This window comes from Lynx canadensis, chromosome E1, assembly GCF_007474595.2.
Source record: "Lynx canadensis isolate LIC74 chromosome E1, mLynCan4.pri.v2, whole genome shotgun sequence".
NCBI classification, from domain to species: Eukaryota; Metazoa; Chordata; class Mammalia; order Carnivora; family Felidae; genus Lynx; species Lynx canadensis.
The window spans coordinates 45,524,763-45,540,142 of NC_044316.2; the positions used below are offsets into that span (position 1 = coordinate 45,524,763).

Below are 15,380 nucleotides of genomic sequence, written 5' to 3' on the forward strand. Positions count from 1 at the left end.
CCAGGGTTGTCGGGCCCCTAACCCCTGCTTCTGCGCCTGCGCGCCAAGGCGGCTCAGATGCCGGCCGTCTCTGCGGGAGAGGGAAGATGGCGCTTGACGGACCGGAGCAGGTATGGCGGCTGCGGCGGCCGGGCGGGGACTGGGGGCTCGATGCGAAGAAGGCGTGATCCGAGGTGGACTGCCAGCTGGGGGCAAGAGGGTCGGGTGAGTCGGGGTTGGGCGGACCAATCCAGAGGGGGCCCTGCCTGGGACTGGATCTGCTGTGTCAGTGCCGCCCCCGGCGGGTAAGGGCCGGGAGAGGAAGACAAGACCCCGTGGAAGCCAGAGTGGGTGAGGGGAAGGGTGGGAACGGAAACCGGCCCGTCCGCGAGTCGCAGGAGGCAGGGCCCCCGATCCTCCTGGTGACTCCGCTTGTAAGTAATGATACCTCGGGTTTCTATAGCGCTTGATTCGTTACAAAGCACTCCCGTGTATGTTGTCTCTTGATCCTCCTGAAAGTCTTATGAGGTAGGCGGCATTCTTATTCTGCTTTTAGTTTAGTCATGGGGAGTGGAGGGTTCTAAAGAGATGGACTGAGAAATTCGAACCCAAATCATTCCTCCAAAGTCCGGGCTGGAAATGGGATTTTCCCTTGGATTTTTAGCCTGATTTTTAATAATTACACTGTGTCTTCAGATGGAGCTGGAAGAGGGAAAAGCAGGCAGTGGACTCCGCCAATATTATCTGTCCAAGATTGAAGAATTGCAGGTGAGGACGGACTCCAGAGGTCCAGAGGCATCCCCCTTCTAGGTAGAAAGGGGATGAAGGATTGATGGAGCATGTGTCTACCAATCCATATTATTCCCCTGCGGGCGCAGTGGAAGAAATAACTAGTCAACCATAACAAGTGTACAAGTTGTCTCTGGTTTCTCTTCACTCCCACCCCTTTGAAAGTAATCAATATTCAGTTTATTATACATCGTGAAGAGTCAAATTTTAACCTAAAAGGTTCCTTTTAGCCAAAGATCGTTCTTTTTAGAAGAAGCCTGAACGAGTGGGTTTCTTATATAAGAGAAGACGTAAGCTCAGAAAAGATTTAGCACACTGGGGTTGGGGCAGGGTGAGAGGAGGAGGGCAGACAATTGCCCAGTCTGTATAATGCTGATTCCATGGGACTGAATGAAAATTGGGCAACCCAGAGCTCTAGCCTACAGATCGAGCAAGAACTACAGCAATAAGGAAATTATTGAAGGATAATATTGAAGGAAAATGTTGAAGGACAACCACAAGGACAATTTCTGAACTCTTGGTACTTTTGCAGCTATCAGGTTTGTCATTTTTGAAGTGCTTTTACAGGTGATTTCGTTTGTTCTTCATGATGGTCCTGAAAAGAGGCAGGATAGGTGATGTTACCCATGTGTACTTACAGTTTGGTAACAGACCTTTTAAGTGGCTTTCCTTAGCCTTATCTACCTATTAATTGGCAGCAGTAGGGTTAGAATTTAGCCTTCTGACCCAATGATCTTTTCACTCTACCATGTAATTGACCCATGAGAAATTAACTATGACAGCCAGCTGTAACATTTCTCCATTAGGGCTTATTATTCCTGGACCAGCATTAGGACAACTAGCCTGTTTTGAGGCCTGCCCTTGGTCCCAGGGGGGAATCTTGGAAGAAAGGATAGCGTCATTAGGATCATGTTAGACAATCTGTAACGTTCAGGTGCCTTGTACTCTTCTGTCACTCAGCTCATACTAGCCTTGAGGATCTTGGCCAAGAGTTGAATCTTCTAATATTTTCTGTTCTATGTTTCTTATCCTCCACAGCTGATTGTGAATGACAAGAGCCAGAATCTCCGGAGGCTGCAGGCACAGAGGAATGAGCTCAATGCGAAAGGTGAGGAGGAAAAGATGGGCATTTTGTCCGAGGTCTGATTGTTCAGATTTCCCTAAATTGAGACTTCACATTTGGTGCTTATTGTTTTCTCCTAGAGTCCAAGGTCATGCTTTGCACTGTTATATGGTCGTTCATGCGCATGCCTCTCCTGAGCTCCGTTGTAACTCCCTTGAAGACCTAAGTTTTGACTTTCTTTTTGTGGTCTTTCTTCCAAAACTTTAAAATGGTGCTTAATTCACACATACTGAATTGACTCACGGGAGAGGGGACACCAAAGCAGCTGAGTGACCCCTGACTCTTTCCCATCCAGTTCGCCTACTGCGGGAAGAGCTACAGCTGCTGCAGGAACAGGGCTCCTATGTAGGGGAAGTAGTCCGGGCCATGGATAAGAAGAAAGTGTTGGTTAAGGTAAAGGCACCATGGCCCCCAGGAAGCAGCCCAATGCCCAGGGCGTTCCCATACCTTTGTGTGTAGCCTTGCCGGGACACCTGTTACTGTTCTTTTAGGACTCCTAGGTCTTCCTGGGCAAGGTGGGTGGTTTAGTGGCCGTCAGGAAAGGTCACGAGCCCTCGTTTCTTTAGGTGCATCCCGAAGGCAAGTTTGTCGTAGATGTGGACAAGAACATCGACATCAACGATGTGAGTGTGGCGTGTGGGGGTTTGGGGTCAGCTCTCCCCACAACACTTGCTGACGTCTCTCCTCCCGCCCAGGTGACACCCAATTGCCGAGTGGCTCTAAGAAACGACAGCTACACTCTGCACAAGATATTGCCCAACAAGGTAGACCCCCTGGTGTCACTGATGATGGTGGAGAAAGTGCCAGATTCAACCTATGAGATGATCGGTGGACTGGACAAGCAGATAAAGGAGATCAAAGAAGTGATCGAGCTGCCTGTCAAGCATCCTGAGCTCTTTGAAGCGCTGGGCATTGCACAGCCCAAGGTGAGAAGCAAGGCTTCTCTGGGAGGGCCCTGCTGTTACTGTTCGTCCTGTCCCGGCCAGAGTGAGCACAGGGCTCAGGACAGACTGGACCCCACTTAAGCTGGCCCTCCCCGTGGAAGAGGGGCTGGGGGAGAGGGCTGCCGCAGCAGCACTGAGGTGGTTCAGAAAGAGGCTTTATGAGGGATCTTGGCATTCGGTACTTACGCTCCTAGCATCTCGTGTGAGACCTAGCCCAGAGCAAGCGCTCAGGAAATGTTCACGGAGTGTGGTGTGGGCGCTGGCTTCTGCCCTGAGTTCTCCCGTTTCTCTCTAGGGGGTGCTGCTATATGGGCCCCCAGGCACTGGGAAGACACTGTTGGCCCGGGCTGTGGCTCATCATACAGACTGTACCTTTATTCGTGTCTCTGGCTCTGAATTGGTACAGAAATTCATCGGGGAAGGTAACTGACTAGACACCTGAAAACGAAGAAGCGAGTGGGGGGAAGTGAGGGTAGGGGACTCAATGCCTCCTTAACGCCCGCCTGGCCTCTGCACAGGGGCAAGAATGGTGAGGGAGCTGTTTGTCATGGCACGAGAACATGCTCCTTCTATCATCTTCATGGATGAAATCGACTCCATTGGCTCCTCACGGCTGGAGGGGGGTTCCGGAGGGGACAGTGAGGTGCAGCGCACAATGCTGGAGCTGCTCAACCAGCTGGATGGCTTTGAGGCCACCAAGAATATCAAGGTGAGGTGGTGTCCAAGGAAAGGCCCTGGGTGAGGTGAGCCCGAGGAAGGGCTTGGTTGATGCCACCACGCCGCTTTCTCCACTCAGGTTATCATGGCTACTAACAGGATTGACATCCTGGACTCGGCGCTGCTCCGCCCTGGGCGCATCGACAGGAAAATTGAATTCCCACCCCCCAATGAGGAGGTTTGTGACGGGCAGCGCCGGGAGCGGCTCCGGCTGTGGGGGGGAGGCCACGGGGCTCAGCCTTTTCCTCTCTCTTCTCTAGGCCCGGCTGGACATTTTGAAGATTCATTCTCGGAAAATGAACCTGACCCGGGGGATCAACCTGCGGAAGATTGCTGAGCTCATGCCTGGAGCGTCAGGGGCTGAAGTAAAGGTAATCGGAGAGCCCGGGTTGAAAGGGGCAGAGGCAGAAAGGTCCGAGTTCGAGGGCAGACGGCAACAGTGCCTGGCTTCCTTTCTCTGCTCAGGGCGTGTGCACCGAAGCCGGCATGTATGCCCTGCGGGAGCGGCGAGTCCACGTCACGCAGGAGGACTTTGAGATGGCAGTGGCCAAGGTACAGGCCTCTACCTTCCGGCCTTTGTGGACGGGGTCTCTGGAGCAGTGGGAAGAGAGCGTGTGTCGGCTCAGTTTGTAACCTAATGCTTTCTCCCTCCAGGTCATGCAGAAGGACAGCGAGAAGAACATGTCTATCAAGAAGCTATGGAAGTGAAGCGGTGGTCTTTTGTGTGGCTCCTTCAAATAAAGCTCTGCGGGACAAGCTCTTAAGGACTTCGGTCTGTTAATGCGTGGCCACACCGTTCAATGAGCAAGTCTGGGTATCACCGATAAACAAGGATTTATTTGGAAATTTCCAAACCTGCCAGAAGTGGCACCTGCCAAGCCCTGGGGTCCGCTCTCCCTACCGAGTTCCAAAGGGCAGCAACGGTTCTCCCCACCTCCCCCTCCGCCGCTCACGCACACCCGTACCTCAGGCCATGCCAGAGAACTGGAGTCCCCTCCAAGGAGGCTCTACCACCCTGGGCCCAAGAGCTGGGGTGGCCGCCCTCTGGCATCCCAGGAGATGATGGCGGCCAGAGCCGCTTGCATAGATTGAGGAAAGAAAATAAGGAAGGAGGCACCAAACAGGGCTCCCTGAAAACCCCAACTTACCCCTGTACAAAAAAAGTGGCTCCCGCATAGAAAAACCTGCTTCCCAAATAGTGCAAATACCCAAAGGAAAGGAAAAAACCAGCAGCAAGACTGCGCTGGTAGGAATGGCAAAGAACTTTGGTTTAGAAAGGCCAGGAAGAGTGTGAGCTGTGCCCCTCTTCCTCACCCAGCTCCTCGGAGCCAGCACTGATGCTAGCTCCGAGGGGGTCTGTAAACAAGCAAAGCTGGCGGGCCTGGTTCTGAAGTCTCCATTGCAATGTCAAACTACAGCCTCCAGCCGACCTACTTGGGCCTGCCTGCCCGCAGGGAGCAGAGGAGGCATCTGTTCTGAACCCATTTAAAGCCAAAGTGTAAAGTAAATATAAGGCTTTGGGGACCAAGCAACAAGGAATCCTATCACTACGTTTACGAAACTACAGCCGGGGAACACAGGGTGACAGCAGACACCCTTCACCCCATCCTTAGCCTATGTGTCTGTGGCCCCAGAGGGTGGTCCCCTTCCAGGTGGAGGTGGGGGGGGGGTCCCTGAGCAGTTAGGTCAGGCGGATTCCCAGCACCTGTTCCAGTTCTTGCCTTCGCTGCTGCACCTGGAGAAAGGAGAGACCGGCGGCTCAGGCCTCTGCCACTTGCAGCCTCAAGAGGGCACACAGGGCAGAGCCTCACCTTGGCAAAGATGTGCCTCCCCACTGCTTCCTGGGCCCAGGGCTGGTGGTAGAAAGCAGCTCGTCTCTCTTCCTCAGGATTCCCAATCACATCAGTGATGATCTGCAGAGAGCCAGGAGGAGAGCTGTATGCAGTGCCATTCCCACCCCTGCGAGCAGAAGTAGTGATGGGGAGGGGGTAAAAGTCCCCCCAGGGCTTAGCATGGGATCAACCTCAGGAGGAGGACCACACCTTCAGATCTCGGCGCTGAGATCGGAGCCACTCCTGGATGAAGTCCTGAGGGTCAGTGCTAAAGCTGAGCATGAAATCCCTCTGGGTCTTCAGCTGGTTGATGGACTCAATGGTCTCATGGATCTGGAGAAAGGAGTACATGTGTCAGACTGGTCCCCACTCTTAGCATGTCCTGTTTCCAGGCCTAACCCCAAGGACTCAGAGCAAGATCCCTTCCCAAGGTGCTACATGTACAGAAATGCCCCCCAACACAGCCTACCCACCCTCATCTTGGGTCCCTGAGGAGGCTGGGAAGGCAGAGGGCCCACCTTGACATCAAGGGAGGCAATCTCCTGTTGATTGGTGGTGGAGGCCAGAAAATTGCTCATCTGGGCCTTGAGTGGGTCGTCTACCTCCACATCAATGTCATAACATGCTGTCTTCTTCTGGTCATTAGGGTCTACGCTGTAGGCAGGACACAGGAGGGGAGGGGTCAGCACACAGCTACGTTCATCCCACCCACCCGGGCCAAACCTGCACATGCTCAGGTAGCAAGAAACCAAACCTGCTGCTTTTCTTTGGTTTTACATCAAGCCGAAAGTAAACGGTTTTTGTTCTTAACGTATAAGGCTTTTTGTTTTTAATGTTTTATTTATTTTTGAGAGCGTGAGAAAGAGCATGTGAGCAGGGGAGGGGCAGAGAAAGAGAGGGAGACAGGATCCAAAGCAGGCTCTGCACCGCTGTCCGTGAATTCATGAAATCTTGACCTACGCCAAAGGCGGACGCTTAACCCACTGAGCCACCCAGGCGCCCCAAGGTAAATGGCTCTTCAAAGAGCCTTCCCGTTCCCCCCCCTTCCATTTACCTAATGACGTGGTTGATGACAATGGGGTCTGGATGCTGCAGCAATCCAGCCAGCTTCATGGGAATCTCCGAGAAACGAAGTCGGCCGCAACTGAAGATCTAGGGAGAGTACCAAAGGCCCGGTGATGCCTTGGAGGGCACAGAGGGAAATGGGCCATCCCAGGGTCAGTGTGGAGAATGTGGCCAAGAACAAGCCCCGCAGGGAGGTGAAGCAGTGGGCAGGGCAAGGGCCACGAGACAAGAGGGGGGGGATGGCCACCAGCTCACCTGGCGGAAGTAACGGTTGCAATTGATGTACTCCCGCTCGTGCCCGTCCTGCAGCTGGTTGTGTTTGATATAAAGCCACAGGGCCTGCATGATGGCGGCCCTGGTCTGTGTGTGCACCCCTAGCAGCCTTGCCAGTCGGGGGTCCAACTTGTACTGGGGAGGCTGGAGATAGACAGAGGGGAGTCAGGGGGGTGTGGTCTTGTGAGAAACCAAAGTGGAAGGATCGGGCAGGACAGAAAGGGTTTACCACAGGAACCGGCTCTCCTCCCCCAGATGACTCCCTGGGGCCCCAGACATTTGTCACCTGATGATCCAGCATGAGCAGGAGGGTGCACTTGACGTTGAGGTCTCCAGGCCGTTTCACCTGGAAGCCATCAGTCTCCTGGGTGGTGGGCATCCGGTGCCACTGGCAGGGAGGAGGGGAGCAGACCTCATCACCAAGGGAGTGGGGCCGGAGCACACACACCTCGCCCTCTACAGGACCGACGCCACTTCTCTGCCCACCCAGCATGTCAGCCTGTGCTCCCCATGCCCCAGGGCCACTCTTACCTCCACCAGGTGGTTGTCAGGCCCATACAGTTCCTTGTCCAGCTCAATGACGAGGCTCTTAAAGAATGAAGAAAACTTCCTCTTCTGTTTGCTAGGCTGGGGAACAGTAATGGGTGTGAGTTGGGGGTGCTGCTGACCTCTCAACCTAACCTAGGCTAAGCCCCCAAAAAAGTACTATTTCCATCCTGCATCTCAGGGTAGTGAGACTCTTGGGCCCCGAAGGAAGCAAGGAGACAGGGCAAAATGAGGCGCCGGATGCAGGGAAAGGACTCTGGGTGCACCCTGCTGGCAGCCAACGAGGACTGAATTAGAAAGGGGTACCCCTTCTTCAAGACACTTCACTGCCACCCGCAGGATATCTCTTGTAACCACCATACAAATCTTCAAGCTCTGGCTTGGAGCTGTGACCCAGCAGTGCCCTCTCCCTCAGGCAGGACTTCAGTCTTAAGCCCACACAGGCCACCTCCCCTCCAGACACCACCTCTCCCAACTCACATCATCCAGCAGTTTTCCCTCCACTCGGAGTTCCCAGGAAGCCACCTTGTCCCCTGCTGGGGTTCCCCCGGGGGTCCCTGCGTTTCCTGCATTATCACCTTCTGCTTTGCTGGGACTGAATGTATTAGAAATATAGATCCGCAGCTTTCGTTTTTGCTAAAGAGAGAAAGACAACCAGCTAGAGGTGGGCCAACACGTTGGAAAACAATGCTACCCAATCTTTCTGTCTGAACCCACTCGACATCAATACTGAATGCTGTCTAGGGGCCAGGTACCTTGTTAGGTACCGGAAATCGGGAGTAGGAAATCCCAGTCCCAGACTTCAGAGAACTCACAACTACGGAGGAGAGAAAGGCACTACTGACAACTCCAACACAGTCCAATTGGTGGTGTTGACAGGTGCGCACAGGGTGCTATCGGGCAAGTTGGAAGCTTCCAGAACACATTTTACACGAAACTCAAACACCGGCCCCAAAGTATTCTGGCCTCTGGAAAGCTTTTACCACTCAGGGGATTATTCTAGATTATTATCTTTAAACCAGGGGAGTGTGTGCATGGAGGTAGGAACTACGCTTATCCATCTCTAGTCTTGCCCTGCAAACTTCTGACTGTGATCCGTAAGGTTCACATCTTAAATGACTCAGGAGGCACATACATATATAAATATCTGAAACAAAACATCATTAAACAATACTTTTACTACTATGGTAAGTATTATACTACTGTGAAGTATTATAATTTCTACTATTTTATATTTTGTTAAAAACAGGCTGGGCCTGGGGCACCTGGGTGGCTCAGTTGGTTAAAGTTCCTGACTTCGGCTCAGGTCATGGTCCCATAGTTGACAAGTTCAAGCCCTGGATCAGGCTGTGTGCTCATACCTCAGGGCCCGGAGCCTGCTTCGGATTCTGTGTCTCCGTCTCTCTCTGCCCCTCCCCCACTCACACTCTGTCCCTCATTTCTCTCAAAAACGAATAAAAACATTAAAAAATTAAAAAAACAAACAAACATGCTGGCCCCACCACATTAAATTGAGTTCCACTAATGGGCTGCATCCTGCAGTGTGAGAAATCACAGACCCATGCTTGGCAGACCCAGGCCGGAACACAACATCAGGGGGAGGCAGAGAAGTCTGGGAAGGCCCAGGACTGGCCGGGGCTGCACACACCGTCAGAGGCTTTTTGATGGCCTCTTGGATCTCCATCCGCTTTCGGGCAATGGTCTGGTCCAGCTTCCGCTCAAAAGCCAAAAGATCCATATACGCCTGAGACTCTGGGACAAGTTCCCGAATCTAGAAGAAGAGAGGAATTCATTAGTTTGTTTCAGCTGCAGCTCTGGCTCCTTGCTCGGCTATCCCAGAGTTGGGGGAACCTGACTGTACCCGCAGCCTGCCAGCCACTGGGTAAGGCCTCCTAGGCCCCCACCCAACATACTCACTCGCTGAGGTAGAACCTTATCTGCCATCTTCCTCCTCTTTAACCTGGGGAGGACAGAAACCCATTTAAGGGGTCAATGGTCCAAAACACCTCCCCCTCCCTTCCCCCTCCAGTCCCTAGGACCCTCCCCCAGAAGAACCAGGAGTCTCCCTCAGTCATTAGAACGCTTAGGACAGAAGGAACTGCTCTGTTACCACCAGAGCTGTGCCGGGCAGAGCAGGAGAAACAAGATGGTCTTACCCCCGGCGCTGGGCCGGCATTGGATGCTGGGCCTGGGGCACCAGCAGGCGTTTTCGGAACGGGTCCATCATGGTGGGTGGCATGCCAGGTCGAAGTGGAGCAGCTGTGCCAAATGGGGAGCCGGCAGGGGGCCCCACCTGCAAGCCAGCCATGGGCATCCGGCTCCCTGGTGACATACCGGGCCGCTGGAAGAAGCAAGCCAATGGGGGTGCATAGGTCCGCGGCAGAGCCCCACGGGGCCCATAGCCCATTCCCTCCATCCCTCTCCTGGGCTGGGCCTGGCCCTGAGCAGCACACCGCAGAGCCCCGCTTGGAGGACCAGGAACAAAGGGGAGCAGGTGCCCAAGAGCACAAATGTAAACCACACCTGCCCCGCCCCCTTCAACCACCCTGGCGTCAGTGCCAGCAAATGAGGCCTGCCAGAGTCTGGGGTGGGCAGGAGAGTCCTGCCTGCGAGGGAAGGGCCTGCAGGAGTGTTTTGGGGCCCACTGCCACCTTCCAGCCCGAGCGCACGACGCCCTGCTCCCTGGAACCAGCCGGCTCTAAGACACTCCCGACACCATCGCGTGATCCCACCAAGCACTCCTATCTACTTCCTTCCCCAGCTGGAGACAGAAGCATGGCCTGGGGGCAGTGTCACAGCCAGGTGGAAGGGTGCAGTGTGATATGAGCAGGCAAGGCCCCAACATCCATCTCCTGGCACCAGCCTAGTGGTGTGACTAAAGGGAGGAAGACAGTCCAATGGGCTGGCGAGCCTATCAGGCAGGGGCACCCTAGGTGAGCAAGCCACAACAGGATGGGCCGGAGCATGTCCCAACCAGTACGGGTGGCCTCGGGTACAGTACAGAGACCATCTGGTCACCATATGGCCCCTATTCACAACCCAACTGGACCCTTCTCTCCACCTCCCTACTGCCCTGTTCCCTCCCCCTATGCCGAGAGACCCCAAGAGGAAAGCTGTGGCTCCTGTGTTGCCTATCAGAGAGCGGCTGGCACCCGGCCTCTGTCCGCGGTCCGTGCACCACCTGGCGGCTGGGGCTGTTGGGTGCTTAACTCAGCCCTCACGATCCCAAACTGGAGAACGGAGGGAAGATTATGCAAGATCAGTCATAGGGTCACCAGGAGCCCGGGTTACAGAAACGGCTTCTGTAGAAGTCTGCAGAAGGATTTCCCACTGAGGTCCAGCTCCCCAACATTTCTGGGAGTAACCCTGCCCCCCCAACCCGCCTCCCCCTCCATAGCTGCTGCCTGCAAGGCCTGTTTGGCAGCTCTGCTTTGCACACACTGTCCCTGGCAGCTTCACAGGGCTGGCCCCAGGGCCCAGATTATGCAACCAGCACAACTACCCCACCAAGCCAGGCTAGGTGGGGACTTGCACCAAATCAGAGAACCTCCTACCCCCAGCCCGGTATCATGGAGATGAGAATTTTCCCCCCACTTTTTCATCTAGCGCCAAACTCATGTTCTCAGCACAGAGGGTCAGACTCCTGACCAGAGGGAGAGATGAAGAAAAGTGACCCAGAGATGTAGGGAAGGGCAAAGGGGGAGTAGGGTGGGAAAAGCCATCTGGGGGAATGGAGTTGAACGTGGGGGACTCTGGGGCTTCAGGAGGCCTGCCGCGAAAAGATTTGTCCAAGCTGCTGAAAGGCAAAGGACAGCCTGTTTCTCGGCCTTAATGAGCCATGGCCAGAGATTACAGGAAACAAACTCAGTGTGGCCACAGCTGTAAACCCAGGCTCCAGACACGCTAGACATATTTTCCCCACCCTGAACATGAGCCAGAGGGCAAGAACAGCTGGAGCAGTGGGACCTGCACAGAGTGAGACAGGGCCCTGAGGTCCGCAAGAAGCCACTCACTAGGACTTTCACAAAACCTCCTCAGCACCACCCATCCCTCCTAGGCAGGTGCTCTTGTAGCAGGAAGTCCCCAGTCAAGGCTGCAGGGGCAGGGCCTGGAATAGGCCCCTCCCAGACATCTGCTCCAAACTTCCCAGGCGCAGGGCCCCCAGCTCACCCTAGGCCCCAGGCTTTTCCCAAGAGGGAGAAGAGGCCCAGGGGAAGGTTGCTTAGTCCCAGCTTAGTCTTGCCAAGCTCCACACCTGCTCTTTGAAGCACCAGTAACTCCTCTTCAAAATAAAAACCCCAAGAGTTTAAAAAAAAAAAAAAAAAAAATACAAAGCCCAGGTCAGGCCTCTCAGGCTCTATAAGTCCCTCGCCTGCAGTTGAGCGAGGTAGGCCTGGCTCAGTGCCCTGAACCTCGGAAGTGTGCAACAACGTCCTCTCCCTAGCCCAGCAGCAGCCCACGACCTAAGTGTGATTCTACCTCCACCACCCAGGACAGCAGCGGCGCGTGGCTGGGCCTGATGCTGCTGTCTCCAGAGAGCACACACACAGCCCTGCCTCAAAGCCTGTGGCCCTGGCGCTCCTGGTGGCCGGGCCTAGGAGAAGAGAACATACCCCTCCCTAACTAGAAAATATTTTGAACTCTGGAGTGAACCCAACAATCTGTGTTTCTTTGGGTTTTGTTTTTCCTTAAGCTCCTCTGTTGAGTATGATCCACAGCTAGAACTCCTTCCACTGTGTGGAGGGAGATGGGTCGTCACTTCCCTTCTTTCATTGGCTCCCCTACTTGCCCAACTTGGGCCCTGAAACCCTTGCTCTTCTAGCTCACCCCATGTGCTCTGACAGGAACCCCTTTGCTCCTGAGATCTCAAGTCCCATCTCCTGAAGTCACACAACTGGACTTGGAAAGAGGCCAAGCAAGATCTTCCTCAAACTTAGCCAGAGTGAACTGGGTCCTCCCTCTCCCTTTCTGCCTCTAATGCCCCTCCCCAGAAGAAGAGGAGGTGATGAAAAGCTGGTGGGCTAGAAAGCCTGGGGAAGCAGAGGCTCAGTGCCTTCCCCTTGGTTCCCAACCCTAGCAGCCTGGGACTACCCAGCCAGCCAGCCAGCCAAACCTTGCCACTGGCCCTAGTCCACTCCCTACGTGTGGTTGTGGAATTCATTTTCTCAGGGGCATTCCCCAGGCCACAGTGCCCATGGGTTTCCAGCAAAGGAACTGGAGAGGCTCCTATCTGTTCCTTAGATCCTTCTCAGGCCAAAGGCCCACAAGGAGGCTCCAAGGCCAGCCCTCAGCTAGGTAGCCCAGGGGCTGGAATGGAATGACTGATGCAGGGACCCCTCAGCAACACCTTGGAGCCATGAATCCCCAAGTGGGAAAGCAAGATGGGAGTGGTTGGGACCAGGTCTATCTTTGTCAATACCCAGACCCTTTTTCTTTACAGGGAGGAGTGAGAATGAGGAGTTAGAGGGAAAAATCACTCCTCAGTTAAGAATCTCTTTAGAAAGTGAGGGCCCAAGGCTCATGGGTAGGGGAGGAATGCATATCCTACTCCATGAGGGCCCATTTTTGGAGGCTCTACCTGGAGATAACAGAGTAAGCCCCAGCTTCCTTGGGAGATTAGCAAAGAAGCCAGTGCCAAATGCTGGGGCACACAGGTTGGGTGGAATATGGCCATGTTAGAACTTAAAGTCTAAATAAAAGTGGAGAGGGAATGGGGAAAAGGACAGGCACAATTCCTAAGCATTCTGGGGTAACCAGAAACAATGCACTTGGGGACTGATGAGCAGGATCCTCATACTGTATGAGTTCCTCATACACTGACCCTAAGGATGAAGTCTCTGCTTCTCAATGGCCTTTGAAGCTGCAACCTGAGAAGCTCTCTCTTTGAAGCCAAACTCCAAAGGAGTCAGGACAGAACTCTTTGAACAACTCTCACAGGCTCCTCCAGCCCCAGACCATCAGGGCTCAGTGGAGCCTCTCTGCTCCTGCAGACTAATCAACTCCTGGACACTATGACACCAGGCAGGAAGCCAAAAAGAGAGTCTGCCCAGAATGGGCTGGGTTTTCCGCCTTCCTCAGGCCCCGCCACCACCATCTGTGGTCGAACCCAGAACCATCCCATGCAAGGGCTCCTGGGCCTGACCAGGAGTAGACCCTGCCTGGCATAGATTGGAATCCTCTTCCTCTATCTTCTACCTCCCATGCCTGGGAAGCCAGGCCCTTCTTCCTCCTCATCAGCAGCTGGGAACCATCTCAGACTCGCTAGAACTCTGCCAGTTCCCAACTAGAAAAAAAAACAAAACAGCGCAGACTTGGAGTGGGACCAAGGCCAATGCAGGGTAACCCTGGTTTCTCAGTGAGGGCCCTTTTGCAAAACTTTCTCAGCACTTCCCAGAACCCCCTACCCTAGGATCTACACTAGCATTCTCAACCCAGTCGCCTACAACTCACTAGCTCCAATTCCTCCATCTCTCAGTTACTCAGAATCCCGGTTCCAAGAAAGCCTCCAGGCCCTTCCAACCGCTTCAAACCCTCCACCCCAGAATCGTTCTTACCCTCTCCCCCAACTGCCCCACCACCCGGCCTTGCCCTCCTCCCTGTCCCGTGCACTCCGCACGCTGGGCCCCTGTGCCCTCTGTCCGTCGGCTGCCCCGGGGCCCTCACTCGAGGCCCCAGTAGCTCCATGCCCCGGGCGTGCTCGCGGCGCCGCCTGCCCATCCGCGCTCCTCACCTGGTACTGCGCCGCGGGGCCCGCGGGGCCCATGGGGCGGAAGGCGGCGGCCCCGGGACCCCCCACACCTCCAGCTGGTCCTGGCCCCCTGAGCGCCGGTCCGGGCAGCATGCCGGGTCCCGCTGGCGGAGGCGGCGCCCCCAGAGCCGCGGCAACTGCGCCGCCGCCAGGACTCAGCGGAGGCAGCGGGAACCCGCCCGCGACACGGCCCGACATCGCTCCGTCCCGTCCGGCGGTGTCGCGATCCGGGCTCCGGGCTCCGTGTCGAGTCCGCTCCGCGATCCGTGATCCGGGACTTTCCGATCTAAATTCCGGGTTCTGGGGTTTGTTGATCCGGGTTCCGGGATTTCCTAGTCCAAGTGCTCGAGTTCCCCACAGACCCGGTTTGGGGCAGGGCCGATCCTGATTCCGGTCCTGCCCGGGGAATTCCGGATCCGGGATCTGCTGCAGGCCCGCCTGCCGCCCGCGGCCTCCGGAGGTTTGGCCGACAGAGTCCAGTTACCCAGAGGCGGCAACTAACTCCCTGCCCCGCCCAAACAAGCCCAGCGCTAGGCCCCACCTATACCCAGCGGCCCAATGCCAGGATGCCTCCTCAAATCCCGCCCATCGCGAGACCCGCCCCTGACGGGCACCGCCCCTAACCGTCAGCCCCAGAGCCACGCCCACACCCCTTGGACCAGCCCTTGGCCGGAGAGGCGGGGGCGAAAAGCTGCGCAGGAAGCGCTGTGCAAGGCGCGGGGTCAGAGGTCGAAGGTCACTTAGGGCTTCAACAGAGAATGGGTAGTTGCTGAGAGCTCCCAGGTGTAGCTGACTCCCCGAGATACCTAGTTACACTCTCTGAAAATAGTTTTCTCGAGTCGCCTTCCTACATTTTCAGCATTAAAGACAACACAGAGCTGTTCTCTGGGGCAGAAGAGCCTCCAACTTTTGACTTTGTTTAAAAGCCCATCCTGGTGGCTCAGAGCTGCCAAGGGATATCAGCTGCCCCAGACCCGATCCAGCTGTGTGAAGGGTTGACTTGGCCAAGATCCGAGTTCTTTTTGCATATTTTTAACGTGCTCTGCCTCACTTTAAGGAAGCCTAGTACTTTACTCCACAGGAAATGTTTCTAGTGGGTGGAAATTTGCATTATGAGAAACCTCCCTGTAGTTAAATAAGGTTTTTTTCTCCAGGATTTATAGTACTTAATTGAAAAAAATGCAATACCTTTTCAGAAGCCACTGTCCTGTATCATAAAGTATTCAAAATAAAGTGCTTCAGCTGTGTCAGAGAGCCTACCTTCTGGTCGTCTGGGATTTTCTCCCCATGATCTAGACCAGTGTTTCTTAAACTTCAATGAGCAAAAGAAACATCTGGGGCTCTTGTTCAAAATGCAGATTATG

The 15,380-nt window shown here is 54.7% G+C and overlaps 2 protein-coding genes across 3 annotated transcripts; one reads left to right on the plus strand and one right to left on the minus strand.

Annotated features, from left to right (window-relative positions):
* The first annotated feature begins 9 nt into the window (after nt 1–9).
* Nucleotides 10–4,778, plus strand: PSMC5 (proteasome 26S subunit, ATPase 5). 2 transcript variants are annotated; one of them, XM_030295885.1, is made up of 12 exons: nt 10–110; nt 676–747; nt 1,807–1,876; nt 2,187–2,284; nt 2,458–2,514; nt 2,587–2,817; nt 3,131–3,257; nt 3,354–3,544; nt 3,632–3,730; nt 3,813–3,923; nt 4,018–4,104; nt 4,207–4,311. In XM_030295885.1, the coding sequence occupies exons 1-12, from the start codon at nt 87–89 to the stop codon at nt 4,258–4,260; spliced, it is 1,221 nt and encodes a 406-aa protein (XP_030151745.1). In that variant the 5' UTR covers nt 10–86; the 3' UTR covers nt 4,261–4,311. The 2 variants fall into 2 exon arrangements, with proteins under 2 accessions (XP_030151745.1, XP_030151746.1); XM_030295886.2 differs by having other exon boundaries at nt 61–204; nt 4,207–4,778.
* On the minus strand, nt 4,370–14,518 carry SMARCD2 (SWI/SNF related, matrix associated, actin dependent regulator of chromatin, subfamily d, member 2). Its single transcript, XM_030295883.1, has 13 exons — nt 13,999–14,518; nt 9,425–9,609; nt 9,186–9,228; nt 8,917–9,039; nt 7,749–7,904; nt 7,254–7,349; nt 7,009–7,110; nt 6,705–6,866; nt 6,439–6,536; nt 5,903–6,038; nt 5,595–5,717; nt 5,364–5,465; nt 4,370–5,287 (listed from the first exon to the last, which is right to left on the minus strand). Exons 1-13 carry the CDS (start codon nt 14,212–14,214, stop codon nt 5,234–5,236), a joined length of 1,596 nt encoding a protein of 531 aa, XP_030151743.1. The 5' UTR covers nt 14,215–14,518; the 3' UTR covers nt 4,370–5,233.
* Nucleotides 14,519–15,380: the final 862 nt, after the last annotated feature.